We start from the raw sequence: 22683 nt of genomic DNA, 5'->3' as shown, positions 1-22683 counted from the left end.
GTTACAGTCTATTAAGTGTGCGATGGTATTATGTCTAAGAAAACAATGTATATACCTTAATTAAAAAATACTTTATTGGGCCGGCCTGGTGGCGCACTGGAGAGTGTACCGCTTGGGAGCATGATGGTATTATGTCTAAGAAAACAATGTATATACCTTAATTAAAAAATACTTTATTGGGCCAGCCTGGTGGCGCACTGGAGAGTGTACCTCTTGGGAGCACGGCGGCGCTCCCGCCGAGGATTCGGATCCCATGTGGAGACCGGTTCCCGCTCACTGGCTGAGCGTGGTGCGGGCGCGACACCGAGGGTTGCGATCCCATTGCCGGTCCCCAGTACGGGCGCAACGATCCCGTTACCGATCAGTAAAAAAGACAAAAAAGGAAAAAAAAAATAGTTTATTGCTAAAAAAATGCTGACAATCATCTAAGCCTCAGCAAGTTACAATCTTTTTGCTGGTGGAAGGTCTTGCCTCAGTGTTGATGGCTGCTGACTGGTCAGGGTAGTGGTTGCTGAAGGTTGGGGTGACTAGCAATTTCTTAAAATAAGACAGTGGTGAAATTTGCCACATCAATTGACTGTTCATTTCATGAAAGATTTCTCTGTAGCATGCAGTGCTGTTTGATAGCCCTTTACCCACAGTAGATCTTTCAAATTTGGAGTTAATCTTCTCAAATGTTGTCACTGCTTTATCAACTAAATTTATGTAATATTCTAAATCCTTTGTTATCATTTCAACAATGTTCACAGCATCTTCATCAGGGGTAGATTCCATCTCAAGAAATTACTTTCGGGCCAGCCCGGTGGCACACTCGGTAGAGTGCAGCACTTGGGAGCACAGCGGTGCTCCCGCCAAGGGTTCGGATCCCATATAGAGACTGGTCCGCTCACTGGCTGAGCACGGTGCGGGCGCGACACCGAGGGTTGCAATCCCGTTACCGGTCACGAAAAAAGACAAAAAGGAAAAAAAAAAAAAAGAAATTACTTTCTTTGCTAACCATAAGAAGCCACTCCTCATCCATTAAAGTTTTATGAGATTCTAGCAATTCAGTCACATCTTCAGGCTTCTCTTCTAATTCTAGTTCTCTTGCTGTTTTCATCACATTGGCAGTTACTTCCTCCACTGAACTCGTGAACCCCTCATCCATAAGGGTTGAAGTCATCCATAAGGGCTTGGAATCAACTTCTTCCAAACTCCTGTTAATGTTGATATTTTGACCTCCCATGAATTGCGAATGTTCTTAATGGTATCTAGAATGGTGAATTGTTTTTTGTTTTTTGTTTTTTTTTTTGGTGGCTGGTCAGTATGGAGATGCGAACCCCTGACCTTGGTGTTATAACACTGTGCTCTCACCAACTGAGCTAATAGAATGGTGAATCTTTACCAGATGGTTTTCAGTTGACTTTGCCCAGATTCATCAGAGGAATTACTGTCTGTGGCAGCCATAGCCTTACGAACTTGTACTTTGAAATTACTCAGTCTGTGGGCTGCAGAATGGATGTTGTGTTAGCAGTCATGAAAACAGCATTAATTTGTGCATCTCCATCAGAGCTCTTGGGTGACTGGGTGCATTGTCAGTGAAGAGGATTATTTTGAAAGGAATCTTTTTTTCTTAGTGGTAGGTCTAAAGAGTAACTTTAAATATGTTCAGTATACCATGCTGTAAACAGATGTGATATCATTCAGGCTTTATTGTCCCATTTATAGAGCACGGGCATAGTAGATTTATCATACTTCATAAGGGCCCTAGGATTTTAGGAATGATAGGTAAGCGTTGGCTTGACCTTAAAGTCACCAAGTGCAATAGCCCCTAACAAGAGAGTCAGCCTGTCCTTCAAAGTTTCACAACCAGGCATTGACTCCTCTCTAGCTATGAAAGTTCTAGATGGCATCTTCGAATATAAGACTTTCATCTACAATGAAAAATCTGTTTAGTGTAGCTGCGTTCATCAATTATCTTAACTAGGACTTCTGGATAAGTTACTGCAGCTTCTACAACAGCACTTGCTGCTTCACCTTGGACTTTGATGTTATGAAGACAGCTTCTTTTCTTAAATCTCATGAGCCAAACCTGCTAGCTTCACAGTTTTCTTCTGTAGCTTTCTCACCTCTCTCAGCTTTCACAGAATTGAAGAGAGGGACTTGCTCTGTATTAAGATTTGGCTTAAAGGAATGTTGTGGTTGGTGTGCTGTTTTATCCATACCACTAAAACTTCTCCAAATCAGCAGTAAGGCTTTTGACATGCTTTCCTCACTAAGCGTAATTATTTCTAGCTTTTGATTTAAAGTGAGAGACTTGTGACTCTTCTTTCACTTGAACATTTAGAGGCTGTTGTAGAGTTATTAATTGGCCTAATTTCAATACTGCTGTGTATCAGGGAATAGGGAAGTCCGAGGAATGAGAGACAGGGGAATGGCCAGTTTGGTGGAGCAGTTAGAATGTACACACAGCATTTATTGATTAAATTCACCGTCTTATCTGGGTGCCCAAAACAATTACAATAGTTACATCAAAGATCACTTATCACAGATCACCATAACAGATATAATAATGAAAAAGTTTGAAATATTGTGAGAATTACCAAAATGTGACACAGAGACACAAGTGAGCATATTCTGTTGGAAAAATAGCACTGATAGACTTGATCAGTATAGGGTTGCCATAAACTTTCAGTTTGTAAAAAATTGAAACAAAACAAAAAAATGCAGTATCTCTGAAGTGCAATAAAGCAAGGTATGGCGGTACTTAAATTTGAAACAACAGAAGTAAATGAGAGTTCCTGATAAAATGTGAATTGCTGGCCTAATATGATTTCTTACAGATTCTTTGGGGTCTAATAAAATTTGCTTATAGGGACTGGAAATGTCAACAGTAGGTCTGCTTGGCAGTTTTTACTTCCAGCTTTCTTACTCAATAGCTGGCTTGCCAGCATGTCTGGGAGAATCATTAAGCATCATTTAATCCCTGCTGCTACTTCCAGGGCATATGCTATATAAAATTGCCCATGTAAGAGCAGCTTAGTAGCCAGTGTTTCAAATTGGAGGGACCTGTCTTTGTGACCTGAATTTTGGGGCATATGTTTAAAATACCTGTGGTAGTGACTATCCATGGTGTCTTAATCTGATCAGCAGTCACATTCTCATTACACCTCAATTTCAAAATCTCTGGAAAAGATGACTGCCTATCACTTAGATATTTCCAACTTGCCCACCCTCCTACCCCCTCACACGTGAATTTTATGTATTCCATTGCTTCTGTTTTAAGTTAGACCATCCTAAATATGCCTTTCAAATTTGGTGAAACTATATCCAGTAGAATTTTTTTTGTCTTTACCTAGATAAGTTTTTAAATAGTTATTTCATCTTATTATAGTAAAACATAAATGATAAAGTAGATTATTGGTACATATTTTGTAGCTTCCTGGTTTTGGCAGGACTGACTTGAATAAGTACGAATATTTTTGATCTGCTAATTAACATTTTTTCTAATAGGAAAATGTTTTTAAAAAACAAATACCATAATATTTGGAATCTCCATTGTTACTACATTAAGCTCAGCTATTTGGATAGAATTTAACTTGCCTGAAGATATATATAAAGTGGATTTCATGGCATATGTATGTATAGTTAACTTATATGACCTCAACCATATGTGTGCAACAATAAAATAAGACCCCCTCACCTTCTCCATAATAGACTAAGCTCACTCAGTGTGTGCATGCCGTGGCATAGTATGAGAATGGGAGACACAAATCTGTTTGTCAGTTTTAGTTCCGGATTTCCTCTTACTATGGGCATTTGGCTGCATCAAGTATGATTGTAGTGTTTAAAATAAATATTTTTGGTATACCATGGTCCCTCGACATCTGCCAGCTTCCTTGCATATGCATAAAACCACTTACTCTGTACCTTATGCTTTACTTAAAGGGAATTTTCAGGGACAATCATGACTGAATGTAACTTAGGATATAACTCCCATGTACGATGATATGACTCCATTGTATATTATGCTTTTCATTCTTTGTTGAAGTTTCTGTCTTTTATCTCTACAACTTTTTTTTAGGTCCTGGACATTTAAGTCTGTGTTTACTGCAAAGCTGCAGTAGCAAAAATAATGAATACTCTGAAAAGGGTTGGTAATAGTTGTATCTGGTTCAGATAAAGGTAGCAGCAGCTGGCTAGCCAATTTTTCTTTAAGATTGAATGGAATGAATTTTTCTCATTGACCTTTATGATAATTAGGTTAATGTTTTATTCTTTTTTTAAAATTAGAAATAAAGCTGTTCAACTTGAAAATGAGCTGGAGAATTTTACTAAGCAGTTTCTACATTCAAGCAATGAAGAAGAATCTTAACAATAGAGATTGCTTTGGTGACCATCATTGCTTTGGAAGAAACGGAACTTGGAAGATTGAGACAGTTGTTACTTTCATGAAATGACATTTAAGTATGAATTACACTAATTGTACCTAAATAGCAAAGTACCTACATCTCTGTGTAGATTCTGGCAATGATCTATCTCAGGGTGTTTGCACTTCTGAAGAGTGTTATAATATGTCCTTAGTTTTAATTTTAGGTAAAGAAAGGCTAAATCATTTGATGTATTAAAACAATGAATTAGTTAAAAGCAACAGAACCAACTATGTGACCCCTGAGGGGTGGGGCCTTGAGCTCTTAATTAGGGCTTGCTTTGTTTTTGATTCTGAAAAACTCTGCTTCCTGGCATCCAGGAGTTAGAGAATGATCCTTTCACCTTCTTTCTCAAAACTAGTTTTTGATGCCTTTATTGGGAATAGTCACTTTCTTTTTTTGTTTTATAAACTGCATTGTTCTTAGCACCAAGGAGTGTGGAATGTTCTTGAGTATGTATTATTTATGCAAGTTACAATCACTTTTGCCACCATGGCAGGTATGTAAACCACTAATAAATATGCTGTTTTTACGCCCTCTTTTATTCCCATTAAAACTGATGTAAAACAGTATAAAGTTTTGTTATTATAGTTACTTATCAAAGTATCTGGGTCTAAATAGTTTCCTGATTTGTTTCTAAAGAAACATTTTCAACTTTGCTTCAATTGTGATTCCAGTAAAAAAAGCTTTTCTATGTTTTAGGAGTAAAGATTTAAGTAATAAAAATAGCCAAAGATACAAGAGGTCTGCATTTTGGATGATAATAGTAATGTTTAAAAGCCGCTGTTCAGAAGGCATTTCCCTAGGATATTGCTGGTTCTCCCCCACTGGAGACTTCTACTTATGAGTTTGCCAGGGTTCTGTTAAAAATTATTACTGTGTTTTTTACCATAATGAAATGTTTATGGGTTCTAGTATTGTATTAAAAACTGATTGAAACTTTTATGGAATGGAAATATACAAAAATGACATCATCCTAGGGCCTTGCTACACAAAATATAGGACTACCAGATCAGCATCACCTAGACGTATTAAAAACTGATTGAAACTTTTATGGAATGGAAATATACAAAAATGACATCATCCTAGGACCTTGCTACACAAAATATAGGACTACCAGATCAGCATCACCTAGATACTTGTTAGAAACGCACGATCCCAGGGGATACAGTGCATTTGACCAAGTATTGTTTATGCTTCCTTCATGGGAAGGGGTAAAATTTTAGGCTTTTTCTCTTCCTTTAATAACTCAGTACTTCCTTTTCTGTGCCTTTTAAGGCTTCTGGATGCTATTGTCTTTTCATAGCAGGTGCAACTCTTTTTTTTTTTTTTTTTTTTTTTTTTTTGAGTTATTACTTTAAGGAGAAAACATTGTTTAGGCCATAGAGGCCTTTCAAAAATATTTACTTTTTTATGCAAATTAGATAGTAGGATGCAGTATTCAAATAAATTCAAATGAGTATTAGTTTTTAGCTTTTATTGCTGATTGATAACCCAAAAACTGGTACAGGCCACCAACAAGTAAGAGTCGGTGATAACTACAAAATGAAATACTGATGTCTAAGACTGGGTACTGCTAATTTAGGTTACAATTTCAAGGCCTTACCCTTTATATGAAAGTGCTCTAACTTCTGAAATTGCATAGTGGTTTGGTATCACCAAGAGTGGTCCTTGAAGTTTGGTCCCAAAGTTTAGGAACCACCGGTATTTAGTGGTTCTGGTGTAAAGTTTTCCATCACTAGTTTGAATGGAGTCCCATCTGGTCACATACGAAAACAGATGAATGGAACACTAAAATAAGGAAACCCAACACACCTAGAGATAAGTGCACCTATGATCAAGCCCATGAATTAATTACATAGAGATCATGTAATTACAACTGATGTAGTTCAAAGTTATTGCACATATACTTGATTGTTTACTATGTATGTTTGCAGGATTATTTATAAACTTTGTATAATCCTAAACTTTTTACAAAACATTTTTTATAATTATGCAAGCTTGCAAGGTGAAAATAAAACAAACCTATCTGCCTAGTAGTTAAATGTAGCCTTTATACTAGTATTTAGTGAGTTTTAATCTTCCATTCTCATTTTTACCGTCGGCATATAAACTATCTTGAGCAGACTGGCTCTTATGATCACATTACTGTTTAGTTCTCCTGGCCAAGTGTAGAAAGGGTAGGTAAAAGTTACATACATCAGTCCTTAGCATAAGATGTCATAGACCACAACTGGGGGAGCACGTTTTCCACTTTAGAGGTTTTCCACCTTAAATATGCAGTTTACAGGTACTTCTCTAGTACTCTTCCCTGGACAAACAGAATATCCAAAGTGTCATAGGGGACCCTGTGCTTCAACTCATGGTGCTATGTGCCCTTACATAGACACATCTTTAAAACAAAAACCCAAAACTTTATTATGGAAAAATATTAAACAGACAAAAGTAGCCAAGAAAGCGTAATAAACCTCTATGACGATTCATGCAGCTTCAAGAATTACAAATTTATGGCCAATGTTATTTTTATCCCCATCTCCCACATTATTTTGAAGTAAATTTAAGATTATGTAACATCTTTAATTTCCTCATTCTTCTTTCCCCAAGGTTGTGGTGATGAGACGAAATAAGCATTTCTTATCAATACCATAAGCAGAACTGGGAACTAAATTATCCTAAGGGAGCTACAGGGGAAGAATGGCTTTTGCTTTTTAATGGAAATGTGTGGCCTTTTATCAGTAAACTGGAAGTTTACAGTACTAAAGAGTAGGTCAGTAACACTCCAATCTCTTCCTTGCTCCTGCAGCCCATTCATTTTTCGTGGGAAAAAAAAAAATGTTTAGATAAAGGAATTGGGGCTGAGCATGAAGGTGATCTTGGATTTCAGTTCTCAGACTTGATTTTAAAAGTAAATCCTACTAAAAATTCACTTAAAACATGCAACAATGAAATCTGTTTAAAAGCATTTTATTGATTACAATATCGATTCACAGCAACATTATTTCACAAAGCTACTATACAAGTAAAAGAATGAATCACTAAGAAAGATCCACAAATACTGTTAAGTCAAGGAACAAGTCCATAGTTTGTATGGTTGAAAGCTTTTATAAGAGCTTTAATCTAGCATGTTTACCTTTCCCCTAATTGACATATGACATTCATAGTCAATTGGCCACAAGTGTGTAGAAACCACTGCAGTTGAAGACATTTTCAGAATGCTTTAACAGAAAAATATTTTAGTCAAGTGTGTTAAAAAAAAAAAAAAGATGTGGATGCCTTTGGATAAGAAAATGCAAATGCAAGTGTTCAGATGCTTCCTTGAAAAGAGAAAACAATAGGATAGAGCACCATTGTGTAAAAGACAGAAAAGACTTGCGATATCTACCAACCATATCACTGAAGCTCTTAAAAAAAATACTGCATGATGTAAGATTTTGTTGAGTATGTTTGCCACCAGTTGAAACATACACCTAACAGGTTTTTTTTTTTTTCCTTAATGCTGTATTAGAATTGTATTGTACAAGATGAGTAACTGGATTTAATAGAAAAGAGTAAGGAAATTTTATCAACATGCAAACGTTTGCTAAATACAAGGTGTACCATCAATCTGTTATTAATAAATTACTTTTTAAAACAGAGAATGCTAGCTTAGACATTCTACTATAAACCAGTTTATTGAGTACCTATTGTAACCCATGTTTTTAAATACAGCAGTGAATTTGATTCACCTCAAAACTAGTAAATCTGAAGTGTACATCACATTCTACTTAACCCAATTTAAAATACCAGTTTTATTCATTTTACTACTCCTCTCAGAAGAAAGATGGTTTAACCTGTGGGTGTTTTAGAAAATTCTCATAGAAGGTAAGAAATAGTTTAAAATTTTGCTTTCCACAATGGCAAAAGGAAAAGAAGCTGAACATAGTACTTAATTAAAAAAAAATTTTTTAAGCCTCAGACTCTTAAGACTCTACAAAAAACATCTTCACTATTAAAATGATGGTGGATCCATTTGAGGAATTGTTTAATCAGTTTCCCTAAGTTAAACACACCAGCAATCACCCAGTATTCAACTGTGTTATAACTAAAAATACGAGAAATTCACATCAAAGCATAAATGTTTCTGAACATTTTTACACTTAGTCTTAATTTATTATTAAATCTCAGTCAAAGTGTGGAGGAGGTCAGTTATAATACTGGCACAGCATTTTTTCAACAATAATAATTTCATTTTGGTACCTGAAGAGGTCAAGATCCATTTTTTTCAGTAGGTTAATAACTTTAATATTCCTCAACATATTCTAGAAGCACCTACATCCATTATCTCAAGGACACTACTATCATCATGTAATATTAATCAGTTCATCTGAGTCTACATTAAAATGAGGAGCATTGCATACTAGGCTCTTGCTATTTAAATATTAAGCCCAAATCTTTCCCTCTATCAAGATAGAATTCAATACAATGTATGTAATCACAGTTAAAACTTTGAGCTAGGAAGGGACCTTGGATATTTAGTCTAAATCTCTAACAGCATAGCTGTCCATCAAAGTGGAGGAGATATCCTTGCTGAAAACAAGCATTGCTTCCTTGAGCATGTTTTTGGGATGATTTGCTAAACCCATGGTGATAACATTTTACAAAAGAATATGTACCTCTAAAATATTCTTGCCAGATATCAAATAACTCCTCTTTTTGAGGTGTTAGAGTCTACAAATCAACCTGCTGAGGCACATTATGTTGTTTCTTCTAAGATAAGGGAGAAAAAATTAATAGACACCAGTCTGAACTGCAATATTCTTGATAATGCAAATTCTTTAAATCCGGTCATATTTTTAGGCCTTGAAAAACTAACACCCAAACTATACAACGTTTCTACAAATCAAACTCACTGATTACAGGAATTCTTACACACAACAACAAATTTTTTTTTTTTTCCCCTCTACAAATCAAACTCACTGATTACAGGAATTCTTACACACAACAACAAATTTTTTTTTTTTCCCTAAAAGATGACTGGTAAGGGGATCTTAACCCTTGACTTGGTGGTGTCAGCACCACGCTCAGGCAGTGAGTGAACCGGCCATCCCTATATGGGATCCGAACCCGTGGCCTTGGTGTTATCAGCACTGCACTCTACTGAGTGAGCAACAGGCCGGCCCACAACAACAAAATTAAGCAGACAATCATCTGAATTCAAACTGCAAATACATATATTTAGCAACTGAAACCCCTATCACTAGAAAGCAAAGGTTTAATTAGGAAGGTAATTAACGTGGTAATGATATTACTTAGTTACCATTTGGCCATATGTATACTTAGCCACAAGTGTTCAATAGTGATTAGTTTTCAGTTGCCTAGTACATATTTAATCATGGAAATTGCTTTAAACTCCTCTCTACACAAAACTTTAATAACATGAAAATAAATGTCATTCAAAAATATGTTAAGACCATAGAATTCTTATAGTCTGTATGCCTCTGACCAAAGTATCTTGTTACTATAATAACTTGAGTAGAGGAAATACTCTCATATATGTAAGATTATTTTTACACACAACAGAAATAAGTGCTTTCTTAAACTGGATTTTGGAATGAATTGCTAAACTGCATGGCAAATGTCCACCACCCCCACCCCCATCTTTTGAAATGAATAAGTTCCTTTAGAACATTCTGGACTTATCTCAAAGAGCTGTTCTTTATGAATATAATCAGTCCACAGATAAAGATTAATAACCAATAAGTTCATAGAAATTTTAACCAAAATATAAACATACATTCATACCTGCCATCTACAATATTCTGTTTTGGTCCTTTATCTTAACTTGCCTTTAACCACTTTATTCACTTTCTAACATCAACTGACCTTAATAAACAAAACCGATACTAACTTCATTATAGTTGATGCAGATTATTATAAAAATGAAAATTTATAGGTAAAATTTGAATAGTTAGGGAGTAGTAGGTTAGGGTTATAGGTAATCAAAAGTTAACAGAACTATATTAACAGTAACTTACAGTTTACTAAATTACAAAACACAATGCACTTCTACATATCAGAATAACTCATGACTTCACCATTAAGCAAGACTAACCATCTTCTATTGTCAATCATTTAGAGTTACTTGTAAAAGAAAATCCAAGAGGAAAAGTATATTTGTTTAAACTGCAGTGGGCATTCTGGTAATAGACACTTTATTATACCATTAATAAGTAGAGGAATTACTTAGTGTATTGTATATTTCTCTGACTGCCTTAACTGCTTTAGGAATTTTTCTTTTGGCTTTAAAGTAGGGTCACATAGATCAGATCTAGGCATTCTTTGTAGCAAATCCACTTAGAAATATTACAGAAGAGCAAAACCTTAAATGTTTCAATTTAAGAAATTTGAAGGCATTTTATAAATCAATTCAGATTTTATATTAATGAACATAAAATTCATAAAGTCACCTTATTACAATTATAACAAACGAGTGCTAGCAATTGGTTAGATTTGACACTTCTTTCAAAAATGTAACACAGTCACACTATATATTTCCTATCCAGACATATATTGATAGAGCACACTGGGAAAGAGTCTTTAGAAGCAGGGACCATCCAAACAAATGTTTATGAAACTTCTGAAATATGAGTACACTCTACAAACTTAGTTCCAGGATGTGAAATGAACAGGAAAGTCCAACTGTATAGAGGGCTACTCAAAGTGTCAACTGATCACAGTCAGCCTTTTAAAGCACCAAAAATCACTTATATGCTATTATTATCTACTTTTTATTAATATAATAAATTCTAATGAATTTTCTTATGCATGTCTAAAATGTCAGCGTGAAATCTCTTTTCTCTGGCCTTCTGATTATTTGTCACTTCAAAGGACTAAAAATAAGCACTCATTTAGATTGACAATATGGCAAAAGATTCAGAAGAAACTAATGACTCCTCCTCAGAGGTACCCAGCCTATCAACATTCTAACATTAAGCCATTAGGATTTCTTTTAGATTAAAAAGGAATGTCAGAATTCAAGGGGACTTTCTTCAAACATAAGTACACACACATATAGTATCACTTCCATATATTACTGTGCCTGGTTCTTCCATTACAAAATTCAAAAATGTGACATTTCTTGTGTATACAAATTTTAAAATGTATTTCTTAAAAAATGCAAACACACTGTGATAAGCTGCTATAATGTGTACATTCTGTTCTACACAAAGAAAATAACTGTTAGACTCTGAGTACAAGCAAAAATTCATCAAGGTTAAATTAACCCAACTCCTCAAATTAATTCACTGGTCCTTTTGATCTCAGCAGGCACCTTTGCCTTGGTTTTTTTTCTTTTTCACTTTTTTTTGTAGATTGCTGAAAGCTTCTTTTTATACATAATAATCCCAATAGAAAAATCTTCACCTGCAAATATAAGGTAGAATTTTTTTTCACAGCTATAGGCTGTAGCATTTATTTCCCCAGATATCATTGGAGAACAGGAAATATATGACACTGTTAATTCCAGATTCTAAGAAAACTGTCCCAAGAACCTGTTGCCACAGCCATGCCATCATCAGTTACACCTAAACAGCTGACACGATTGTCATGACCAGCAAGAACACCTGAAAAAAAAAGTTCAGTAAAAAGTTAGCAACTGTAGAGTTTTAGAATTAAAAACGTGTATGCATAAAGATCTAGAAAGGTGCTTAGAAACTAACAGGTCCCTCTGAGTGGGGGATAGATATGGGGTAGGCTGGACATGTATATCAGATACACTTTCTTGTATTACTTGACTTTTTGACATGTGCATCAATTTGTCTTTAATTTTTAGAAAGTAATTTTTATGTCATCTTTCTTACATCTAGGAAAACAGCCGTAGTTTATTCCACATCTCTAATAAATTCCTGATATTCCAAGTTTTGCTACTGAGCTGTTTTCAACATAAACAAAATTTTAAATGAAGTTCGATGAAGTAGCCTTTTACCACAAGAATAACAAAAACATAAGAAGTTGCCTTATATCACTATTTCCAAAAATACCAATATAATTTATTTACTTTCTTCTGTTAACCACCAAACCCTGGAATGTTATTACTTTTTGAAACCACCAAACTGAACTAGTTTTAGTTTCTGTTCCATATTAAATTCACCTGATATCCTGATCACCACAGGATAAAATGAAATATTCCCAATACTTCAGAAGAAAATAAGAAATATAAAAATTAAAAAGAAAAAATTAGAATATATCAAATTCTCAAGAATATTTTAATGTACTGTGTTTAAATCTGCATTATCCTTCTTTGTATTTAAGCACATCATTTCACTCAATCTCAAGAACAGAGGTTCATCTTGTCTACTCTTGTTTTCTATAGTACCTCCAGTATGGCCATGTTTGGCAATAGGCAAATTTACCATTATGGGTTGAAATAACAGAAAATGAACACTGGGGCTAAATACTACACATCACACTGGAGAGCAGAATGAATTAGCAATTCAAGAGTCAGTATTCAATTTTAAGGTGAAAGTTCCAGTTATGTAACTTGAAACCAGCTGTAAGCAAAGCAAGACTAAAACTCAAGCACGTTAACAATGTGGAAAACAAACACATTTTTGTTTTATTATAGATAGTAACTGATTCAATCCAGGCAAAATATCTAACACCTTAAAAAGGTAATTGGCTTCGGGCAACAGAACACTTCCAAAATTCTATTTATGAAGTGTGGAACTGTGAACCCATACAGTCTCTTAAGAGAGACTGTAGAAAATAATTCCTGGGAATGTTGATATTGCCTCTCTATTTCCTCAGAGACCCCAACAACTGTACAGGAGTTTAAAAGGGTGAGGACATAAACCTACAAGGACAGTGAGAAGAAAGCAGGCAATGGCAACAACATTTTGTAAACTAGGAGCACGGTGCTGATAACACCAAGGGGTCAAGGGTTTGGATCCCCATAATGGTCAGCTGCCAAGAATGATCTGGCAAGCCAAGAAAACTTACACTGCAGAACCTCCAAAAGGGTCAATACTAGAGGAACCAGGTAGGGGCAAATATAAGGTAAAATATGTTTGCATTAGAAAGTGTTCAAGAATCAGTAAGACTCCCCCAAGTCTCATCTTCCTCTGCTGTGCAGAGTCAGATGACTGATTGTCATGCACCATGTCTTAAGCCTAGAAACTTATTCACTAGAGAGGGTAAAATAAGGTCTCTTGATTGGAGGAAAACAGTCACAGTTGAGACTGGTGAAACTGTGCTGAAGAGGGGGAATAAAGAAAGTATACTTGCTAATTGTTGTGGCCCCAAGTTTTCCTCTTAAAAGCAGTCCCCAAACCAGCAGTCAGCTTATATATTACAAGTAGCAAAGTAGAAGATCCATCTCAGGGGACATGGCTAGCCCAAGGAAAAAAGGACAGAAGACATACCAGAGGCCTCAGGGAGGCCTACAGTCAGTACATCCAACCATGTGCACAGAGCTTTAAACAATTTTGGTGCCTCACTCTTATGTATAAATAAGAAGATAAGAATCACCAGACTCGGGCCGAGCCCGTGGCGTACTCAGGAGAGTGCGGCGCTAGGAGCGCAGCAGCGCTCCCGCCACAACTCTTATGTATAAATAAGAAGATAAGAATCACCAGACTCGGGCCGAGCCCGTGGCGTACTCGGGAGAGTGCGGCGCTAGGAGCGCAGCAGCGCTCCCGCCACAGGTTCGGATCCTATATAGGGATGACCATTGCGCTCAAAGTGCTCACTGGTTGAGCGCGGTGCGGCCGGTCTCAAAAAGGACAAAAAAAAAAAAGAATCACCAGACTTTAAGAAAATATTCTAAAAATAAGGACAGAGGACTAAAAAAGTACAGGAGGAAAAAAATGACTTGGAAACACAAGACATTATGCTTGAAAAAGAAAACTTTAAAAAATATTCTTTCACTAATAACCTCAGAGAAAAAAGACTTCATTCGTGAAAAAAAGCATGGGTGCCATAAAACATAGAGACCAAAATAGTTCTCAAATTAAAAAGATGGTAGCAAAAATGAAAACCAAAACTAAACAGGTTGAAAAACAGGGTAAGGATTTCTCCAAGAACATAAAGCAGAAAAAACACAGAGATGAAAAACAGACGAGAATATAATTTTTGAAATTCAAAAGACCAGTTCTGAAGGTCCAACATCAACATGACGGGAGTTCTAGAAAGACAGAATGATAATAATGGAGGAGAAATATAAGCAAAAAAGCCCCCCAAATTTCTCAGTATGATAGGATATAAGTTTCCAGATCAAAAAGGCCCACTGAATACCCAGCACAATGGATGAAAATGGACCCACTCCAAGACATATTAAAACTGGAAGCATGAGGATTCACTGAGAATATAAACTAAAAAAATAACTCTAGAGAATATTACAAAGCTGCATAGCAAAAAGAAGTCATAGCATACCTCATTGCACAATGTAAACGATGTTACTGTAAACAAAACTGACTGTATGGAAAAGTTGGAGATGGGAAGGATAGCTGTGGTGGGAGCAGAAATGTTAAAGCTAATCCCTCACCACCCAATGACAATAGGTCAAGAATAGATAATGCCTAAAACTTAAAAAAAATAATAATAATAATCAAATAACAGCAATGCAGGCATGTTATTTAAAGATATCGGTATAAATAATTAAAAGTAGCTACTTTGGGGAGCAGAAAATATGAACTGGGGTCAGAGGACTGCTGTGTTTTGGTAACAAGCCATACAGAACTATTTGATTCCATAAGTATAATTTTGATTTTTAAAAAACTTAAAAATCACTCTGTGTAATTTGTTATTAAGACAGTCCTCAGTATGACTTAATGTGTATTCTAATATTTTGGAACCCACAGGAGAGAACTCAGAGTATGGGGCTAAGAGAAGACAATGAGTGGGTCTATGTCCTGTCTCACACAAGATCTGCTCCAGAAGACAATCCACAGTAGTTACAATGTTTCCTGTCAAGTTATAAGAAAACTGTGATTTGTAAAAGACCACACTGAGTCATATTCACTATGCTTCTTTATATCAAAACTTACCAAACCAGAAAAATATTATAGAATTAAGTATTATTCTCCAGAAAACAGAAATATAATTATGGTTTATGGACAGTAAATGCACTCAAAGGGTAATAACAATAAAAAAGAATGAGAACCACCGGGTTCCCATTTTCCACATCTCCAGGATGTCCATGGAGGCCTGGAAAACTACTGATGGGAACCTCTTCATGCTTCCTGGAATTTGGAACCTCATGTGGACTTATTTACTAACCTGCACGATCTCCTTTTAGTGTGTCCCATACATTGCAATTAAAGTCATCATAACCAGCTAACAGGAGGCGCCCACTTTTTGAGAAGGCTACAGAAGTGATTCCACAGATGATATTATCATGTGAATACAATAATAGCTCTTGGTCTGCACGAAGGTCAAAGAGCCGGCAAGTGGCATCATCAGAGCCAGTGGCAAAGGCATATCCATTTGGGAAAAACTGGAAAGAAAAGCAAGAGACATTTATTCCACAGATGTACACAAAAATCAGAGGAGGCAGTGTAATAATAGACTCAGGTAAGACAGATCTCGAGTCAAATTCCAGCTTGGCTGTGTACCAGGTAAGTGATGTGGCCTCTAAAGATTCTTAAATACGCTGGGCCTTAGTTTCAGTTTCAGAGTGCTGGTTAGGACTGAATAAAATAACATATGCAAAGTACACACCTAGCCCATTGTTCAGCACATAGCAAGTATTCAATAAATACTAGCTCTGGTCCTCCATATGTCTTATTAAAACATTTAAGTATTACTATTTATAGAATGTGTGTATATAAATATATTCTTAAGGAAATATTCCAAAATCCCATCATGAGAAATAAATAGAAAAGATTTTATAAAGGAACACAAGACATTCCAATTAGACTAGGGAATAAGTGAATAATAAAGAAAACTACGCATGACTGGTTTGTGAATACCATTTCTCAGATACTAGAACTATATAACGCTGATTTTTAACAAAAAGAAAATCGCATTTTTTTCATATATTTATTGACTACCTACCTGTACTACTTCTATGATTTCATTGTTCATGGCCTTTGCATATTTTTCATTGTTAGTACTTCTTGATTTGTAGGAATAAAATGAAAAATATAAATTTGTTCCAAGTATTATCTTATAGTTTATAATTCGTCTTCTAATATTGTTTACTTTTTAAAAAATACACAGCAAGTTTTAACTTTTATGTAGTCAAGTTTATCATTCCCTTTGAGACTTCTTTCATTGCTTTTATGAATAAAGTCCTTTTCTAGTTATATGTTGTTATAATTTCTTTCTTTTTTGGGGGGGGGAGGGGCAGCTGGCCAGTATAGGGATCTAACCCTTGACCTTGGTGTTAAAACACCATGCTCAAACCAACTGGACTAGTCAGCCAGCCTATTCTAGTTTCTTTAATCATTTCATTTTTCACATCTTAATTTTTCTCCATCTGCAACTGATTTGATAAACAGCATTCAGTGTTACAATCTAAAACAGGAAAGGAGCTGTCCCGGCTGTTAACTAAATAATCATTTTCTACTGATTTTGTTGTCATATCTATCATTCACTAAATTCTTATATACATAATAGTGTTTGTTTTTTGAGTTTTCTGTCTATCCTTTGGCACTCCTGTATCACACTATTTTTTTATCATTACAGGAAATTTTTATAATCTGGCAAAACAGTTATTCTTCTGCTTCAAATCAGCCTATCCTTTTTTTTCCATTTGAATTTCATAGACATTTGATCAAGCCTCATCTCTCCACACTCCTCACACCTCTCAAAAAAAAATTATACTGGGGGCCAGTCCCGTGGCTCACTCAGGAGAGTGCGGCGCTGGTAGCGCTGAGGCTGTGGGTTCAGATCCTATATAGGGATGGCCGGTGCGCTCACTGGCTGAGCGTGGTGCAGACCACACCGTGCCAAGGGTTGTAATCGCCTTACCAGTCAGAAAAAAAAAAAAAAAAATTATACTGGGTTTTGATTAAAATTTGTGGGCCAGCCCGGTGGCACACTCGGTAGAGTGCGGTGCTTGAGAGCGCAGTGGCGCTCCCACCGAGGGTTCGGATCCCATATAGAGACCAGTCCGCTCACTGGTTGAGCGCGGTGTGGGCGCAACACCGAGGGTTGCGATCCCGTTGCCGGTCACGAAAAAAAAAAGACAAAAAGGAAAAAAAAAATTGTATTAAACCTTAAAATTAGTTTGAAAGATAAAAGGATGGTTCACAATATGTAGTCTTCCTACTTAGGAACATGGAATGTACTTCTAGTAATTAAATAAAAATTTTTACTAGCAAAGTTTTAGGATTTTCTTCATAAAGATCTGCACGTTTTGGTAAATTTATTCCTTGTCTATTTTATAATTCTTGTTGCTATTCTAAATAGGATTTTCTTCCTATTTTCTTTTTTTTTTTTTTTTTGTCTTTTTCCGTGTCCGGCAACGGATCGCAACCCTCAGTGTCGCCCCCGTACCGGACCAGGACCGGCAATGGGATCGCAGCCCTCGGTGTTGCTCCCGCGCCTCACTCAGCCAGTGAGCAGGAACCGGTCTGTATGTGGGATCCGAACCCTCGGCGGGAGCGCCGCCGCGCTTCCCAAGCGGCGCACTATAGCAGTGCGCCACCGGGCCGGCCCCTTCTTCCTATTTTCTAAATGGTTATTATTGGTATAGGAAAACCATTGATTTAAAATAGTTTCTATAACTCAGAAAACATACAATACTTTTTTCCTGTGATTTCTGGATAGCTAAACATATCACCTACAATTAATATTTTTTCTACTTTCTAAAGCATTTCTTATTTCAGTTTTGGATCTAACTATACTGGCTGGAAGTTTCAGAAGAAGTTAAATTGTGGTGATAGCAGTGTGACTGTCTTGTTACTTAATACAATGAGAATGCCTCTAGTGTGCTGTACTGTTAAGAATTCCCATAGCCAGTGTAATGGCGGAGGCAAACATTATTAATAGGTTAACAGGTTCCTGGAAATGCAAATATTTTTACTTTTAATGCTTTTAGGATGATTAAAGCCTGACCCCAGTGGAGATGGTTTCTCTACACCAAATACAAGGATATGGTTTTCCTTTTCAAATTCTCGGAAGGCTTGAGGAGCCTCTGTAACCCACGGTCCAGGGTCTCCTGAAGGCCCACGCACTCATTGCTGCTAAAAGGTCCAAAACAGGAAGGGAACTGGTCATGACCCTTTGTTTAGAGTTTCTGTTCTTGCAGGAGGTGACAGGAAGCCAAACAATGAAATACTAGACTGCTCTCAAAATATATTGCCTGAAATAGAAATACAGGTCCCAGAGACGAAACTTTGGTGAATCTCTGCCCGAGGAGGAGCAAAGATCTCCACATCTACTTGTCCCTGCTTTATGTCATGACTCAGCCATGGCAGGAAGTCTGAACTCACCACCTATGGACTGTAACCTGTACTAGCCAAGGGCTCAAGGTTTAGCCTGTGTGACACCTTTCTGAGGTCCTGCTGTTGTCCAAAGCTCATATTCCTTCCCAGGCCCAAATGCAAATTTGGCTTCAGAACGGGCTAGTGAACTATGTCCCACAGGCAACCAATGCAGACTGAACAAGCTCATATCCTTCGCTTACATGAGAGGGCCTCCATGAGAACTTGGGCGGGAAGTTAGGTGGGAACTTAGGCTATATAAGATGACCCCTTTCCCTTGTTCGGGGAGACACTGCTTTAGGAACAATCCCCAGCATCCTCCTTCCTTGCAAGTAATAAAGCCTTTTTCCTCCTACCCTGGTCTTGGCAGTTTTGCACTCGCTGAGGAACGGACCCCCATTGTCCAGTAACACTTCTAGCCATAATTTCTTTCATCCTCCTACCAAACATCCAATCATTAGTCAACCCTGGCTACAGTGAAGTTCAGAAGGCCCTTCATAAAGTAAAAGACTTCACCAAACCCTTACTACTTATTTACTACACTCTAGTGTTTTTGACCACTTCCTTCCATTTTAACAACCAGCAAGATACTCTTGTTTCTTTTCTTCTTTGTTTATTTTTCTTTTTGGCAGCCGGCCTGTACAAGATACTCTTGTTTCTTTGCAGGAACTCCATCGCTACCATTTGCACTCATTTTGTCAGCAAGTATGGAGTAAACCTTCCTCTACCACAGAAGAAAACAGAGAAGGCTGTAGTGCAGCAGGGGACACACAGTGCCAAACAAATTCAGAAGAGCCCCCTTTAGATTAGAGTGTGTGGGGTACAGCATGCAAATACTCGAGAGACAGGATGACCAGACATCCCACTTTGCCAGGATGGTCCCCGTTTCTGCCTGTCCTCTTAGCAAAATTATTAACAGCACTTTCTTTCACATTCGAAAGCTTCCTGGTTTAGGGCTGACCACTTAGCTCACTTGGTTAGAGCACGGTGCTGATAACACCAAGGTCCAGGGTTTGATTCCTGGGCGGCAAGCCATCCAAAAAAAAAAAGTCCCCCGGGTTGGATGATATATATATAGTATAATATGCTCACCTCAACAATACAATGAACTAGTTTTCACTGCCTGAGAGCTTGAGATGGTCCTCAGAACTGGGGGAAATACATATTTGGAATGTACTCTAATGGGTTTACTATATAGTCAAAGGAAAATACTTAAGAGATAACAGTCCTACACTGGTGTGTATGTGATGTTGACTGTTCTTTACATTAAAAGACAAGAATTTTCTAGTCCTTGTCTATCAACAGTTGTCTTTTTTCTTGTAAAGAAATGGGTGTTTGCTTTTTATCAGATAGATGCCTTTTTAGTGTCCGAAATACCGACAAACTGTGGTAAATTATATTAATGGATACCCTAATGTTAAATCAATTGTTCTTAAACTCCTGGAACTAATTTTACTTGATGATGGTGTGTTCTCACTTTAACACATTGTTGATCTCGATTTTCTATAATTTTTCCTGAGATATTTTTAACTAGTTCTAAGCGATACCCTTTGTGTTTTGGTAGGAGATGCTAGTTTGATCAAATGAACTGGGAAACTTTTAGCCTTTTTCTGTATCCTGAACAGTTTCAACAGTTTCAATAGGAAATTTTCTTTTCCTTCAACATCTGAATTTCTTGCCAATGAAACTATCTAGTCTTGGAAGTTTTTTTTATTAATTTTTTCCAATTATTATCAAGCTATTTGGGTTTTCACTTACTGAGTTAATACTGAAAATTCAATGTGATTTAGAATTCATTACCATAAGTTATATAGTATATTTTCTTATAATTTAAAAAATCTTCTTTTACCTGTAATATAACCTCAATTCTTAATTGTGTACATATGTTGTTTTTATCCTTTTTTAAAGTAAGCCTGCCAGAAATTTAGGGAACCAGCTCTTAAGAGTATTTGAATTTTTCTATTTTCTAAAAGTTTTCTATTAGAAATTTCCTAAATATTTGTTCATTCAACAAATATTTATTGAGCACCTACTGTGCATAGTAAACAAAACAGACCAAAATCTTTGTCCTCATGAAATTTACATTCTCGTAAAGAAGACAGACATAAACGTTAAAAGTAAATAAAAATAAGTATGTTAGATAATAAGAGCTAAGGACAAAAAGCGGGGAGAAGGTAAAGAAAGTATCGTGTGGGTAAAATCTTAAGACAGAGTGTCCAGGGAAGGTCTCGCTGAGAAGTGAATGTTTACTAAAGGCCTGAAGGAAAAGAGGCACTGAGCCAGGATCTCATTTTAACTAGTTACATCTGCAATGACCCTATTTTCAAATAAGGTACTGGGGTTTAGGACTCTAACATATACATTTTGGATGGGCACAATTTGGCCCATGGCACCAGACTACTCAGGAAAAACTTTAAGACACAAATTACCAACATCATGACGAGAGGGAGATTTCCTACAAATCCTACAGATATCAAAAGAATAAGGGAGCATTATAAATAACTTTAAGCCAATAAATTTGACAATGTAGATGATATAGATTAAATTCCGTGAAAGACACACATACTACCAAAGCTCACTCAAAATGAAATGGATAACCTATATAGCTCTATCTCTAATAAGACATTAAACATGTAGCTAAAAATCTTCTCAAAGAAGGGCTGACCCCATGGCTCACTCGGGAGAGTGCAGCGCTGGGAGCGCAGCGGCGCTCCCACTGCGGGAGTTCGGATCCTATATAGGGATGGCCAGTGTGCTCACTGGCTGAGCGCCGTGCGGACGACACCAAGCCAAGGGTTGCGATCCCCTTACTGGTCACAAAAAAGAAAAAGAAAAAAAAAAAACTTCTCAAAGAAAACTCAATGAACAGAGAGCTTCACAGTAAATTCAAACAAATATTTAAGGAAGAAATAATATAAATTATACACAAACTCCTCCAGAAAACTGAATAGAAGGGAACACTTCCTAACTCCTCTTATGAGGCCATAAACTCCTCTTTGGCCACACAAACTCCTCCAGAAAACTGAATAGAAGGGAACACTTCCTAACTCCTCTTATGAGGCCAGCATTAATCTGATACCAAAGCCAGACAAAACATTTCAAGAAATGAAAAAAAGAACAATATCCTTACATGGGTGTAAAACTTCTCAACAAAACTTTAGCAAATCAAGTCCACTAATATATAAAAAGGATGATGCATTATAACCAAATGGTGTTTGTCCCAGAAATGCCAGTTTAAGTTAATATTGAAAATCAGTGGTGGATATGTTAATTAGCTTGATTTAATCATTTCGCAATGTATACACATATCATAACATCACACTGTACACTATAAATACATATAATTCTTATTTGTCGATTATAACAATAAAGCAGGGAGGGTTATCTATGATAGAAATGATTAAATTTGGCCCTGGGTTAATGAAATTAATAATCACACTTTATAATTATTAACAGTATTTTTACTGCCGAGAGACACCTGAAGGCCACCCAAGTATAGGGCCAAGAAGAATATTTCAGCAATTCAATCAGTGAACTATTCAGTGAGGTTTTATATGGAGCTCAGCTGCAAATGAAACTACTCTGGTTCCTTCTTGACAGTGTGAGAAATTTCACTGTTAAGGAAGGGGGCCAGGGAAAGCTTGGTAGACTAGCACAAAGTTACAAAGCTACAGTTAGATAGGAAGAATAAATTCTGGTGCCCTAGTGCGACAACAGCTAATAATATTGTACTGTATATTTCAAGATAGCCAGAAAAGAGGATCTTGAACGTTACAACCAGAAAGAAATGATAAATGTTTAGGTGACAGATATCCTAACTATTCTGACTAGACCATTATACAATATATATGTGTACTGAAGCAAACTGT

General features: G+C 36.5%; 2 protein-coding genes across 2 annotated transcripts in view; one reads left to right on the top strand and one right to left on the bottom strand.

Annotated features, from left to right (window-relative positions):
• The window catches only part of MFN1 (mitofusin 1), a gene marked incomplete at its 5' end in the record, with an annotated part of 41219 nt that extends 36072 nt beyond the window's left edge, over positions 1–5147 (top strand). Inside the window, one exon of the mRNA XM_008568115.1 lies at positions 4273–5147. Coding sequence (XP_008566337.1) covers positions 4273–4354 — 82 coding nt within the window. The remainder of the gene's footprint in view (positions 1–4272) is intronic.
• A 5654-nt stretch (positions 5148–10801) lies between these two features.
• GNB4 (guanine nucleotide binding protein (G protein), beta polypeptide 4) overlaps positions 10802–22683 on the bottom strand; it is a 28489-nt gene continuing 16607 nt past the window's right edge. The window contains exons 8-9 of the mRNA XM_008568110.1: positions 15663–15879; positions 10802–12010 (exon numbers count right to left, since the gene is read on the bottom strand). Of these exons, the coding sequence (XP_008566332.1) occupies positions 11904–12010; positions 15663–15879 (324 nt within the window). The 3' untranslated portion in view covers positions 10802–11903. The remainder of the gene's footprint in view (positions 12011–15662; positions 15880–22683) is intronic.

Source organism: Galeopterus variegatus, unplaced genomic scaffold (genome assembly GCF_000696425.1).
Source record: "Galeopterus variegatus unplaced genomic scaffold, G_variegatus-3.0.2 Scaffold374, whole genome shotgun sequence".
NCBI lineage: Eukaryota > Metazoa > Chordata > Mammalia > Dermoptera > Cynocephalidae > Galeopterus > Galeopterus variegatus.
The sequence above is the reverse complement of the archived record's forward strand: the minus strand, read 5'-3'. Positions and strand labels throughout refer to the sequence as shown.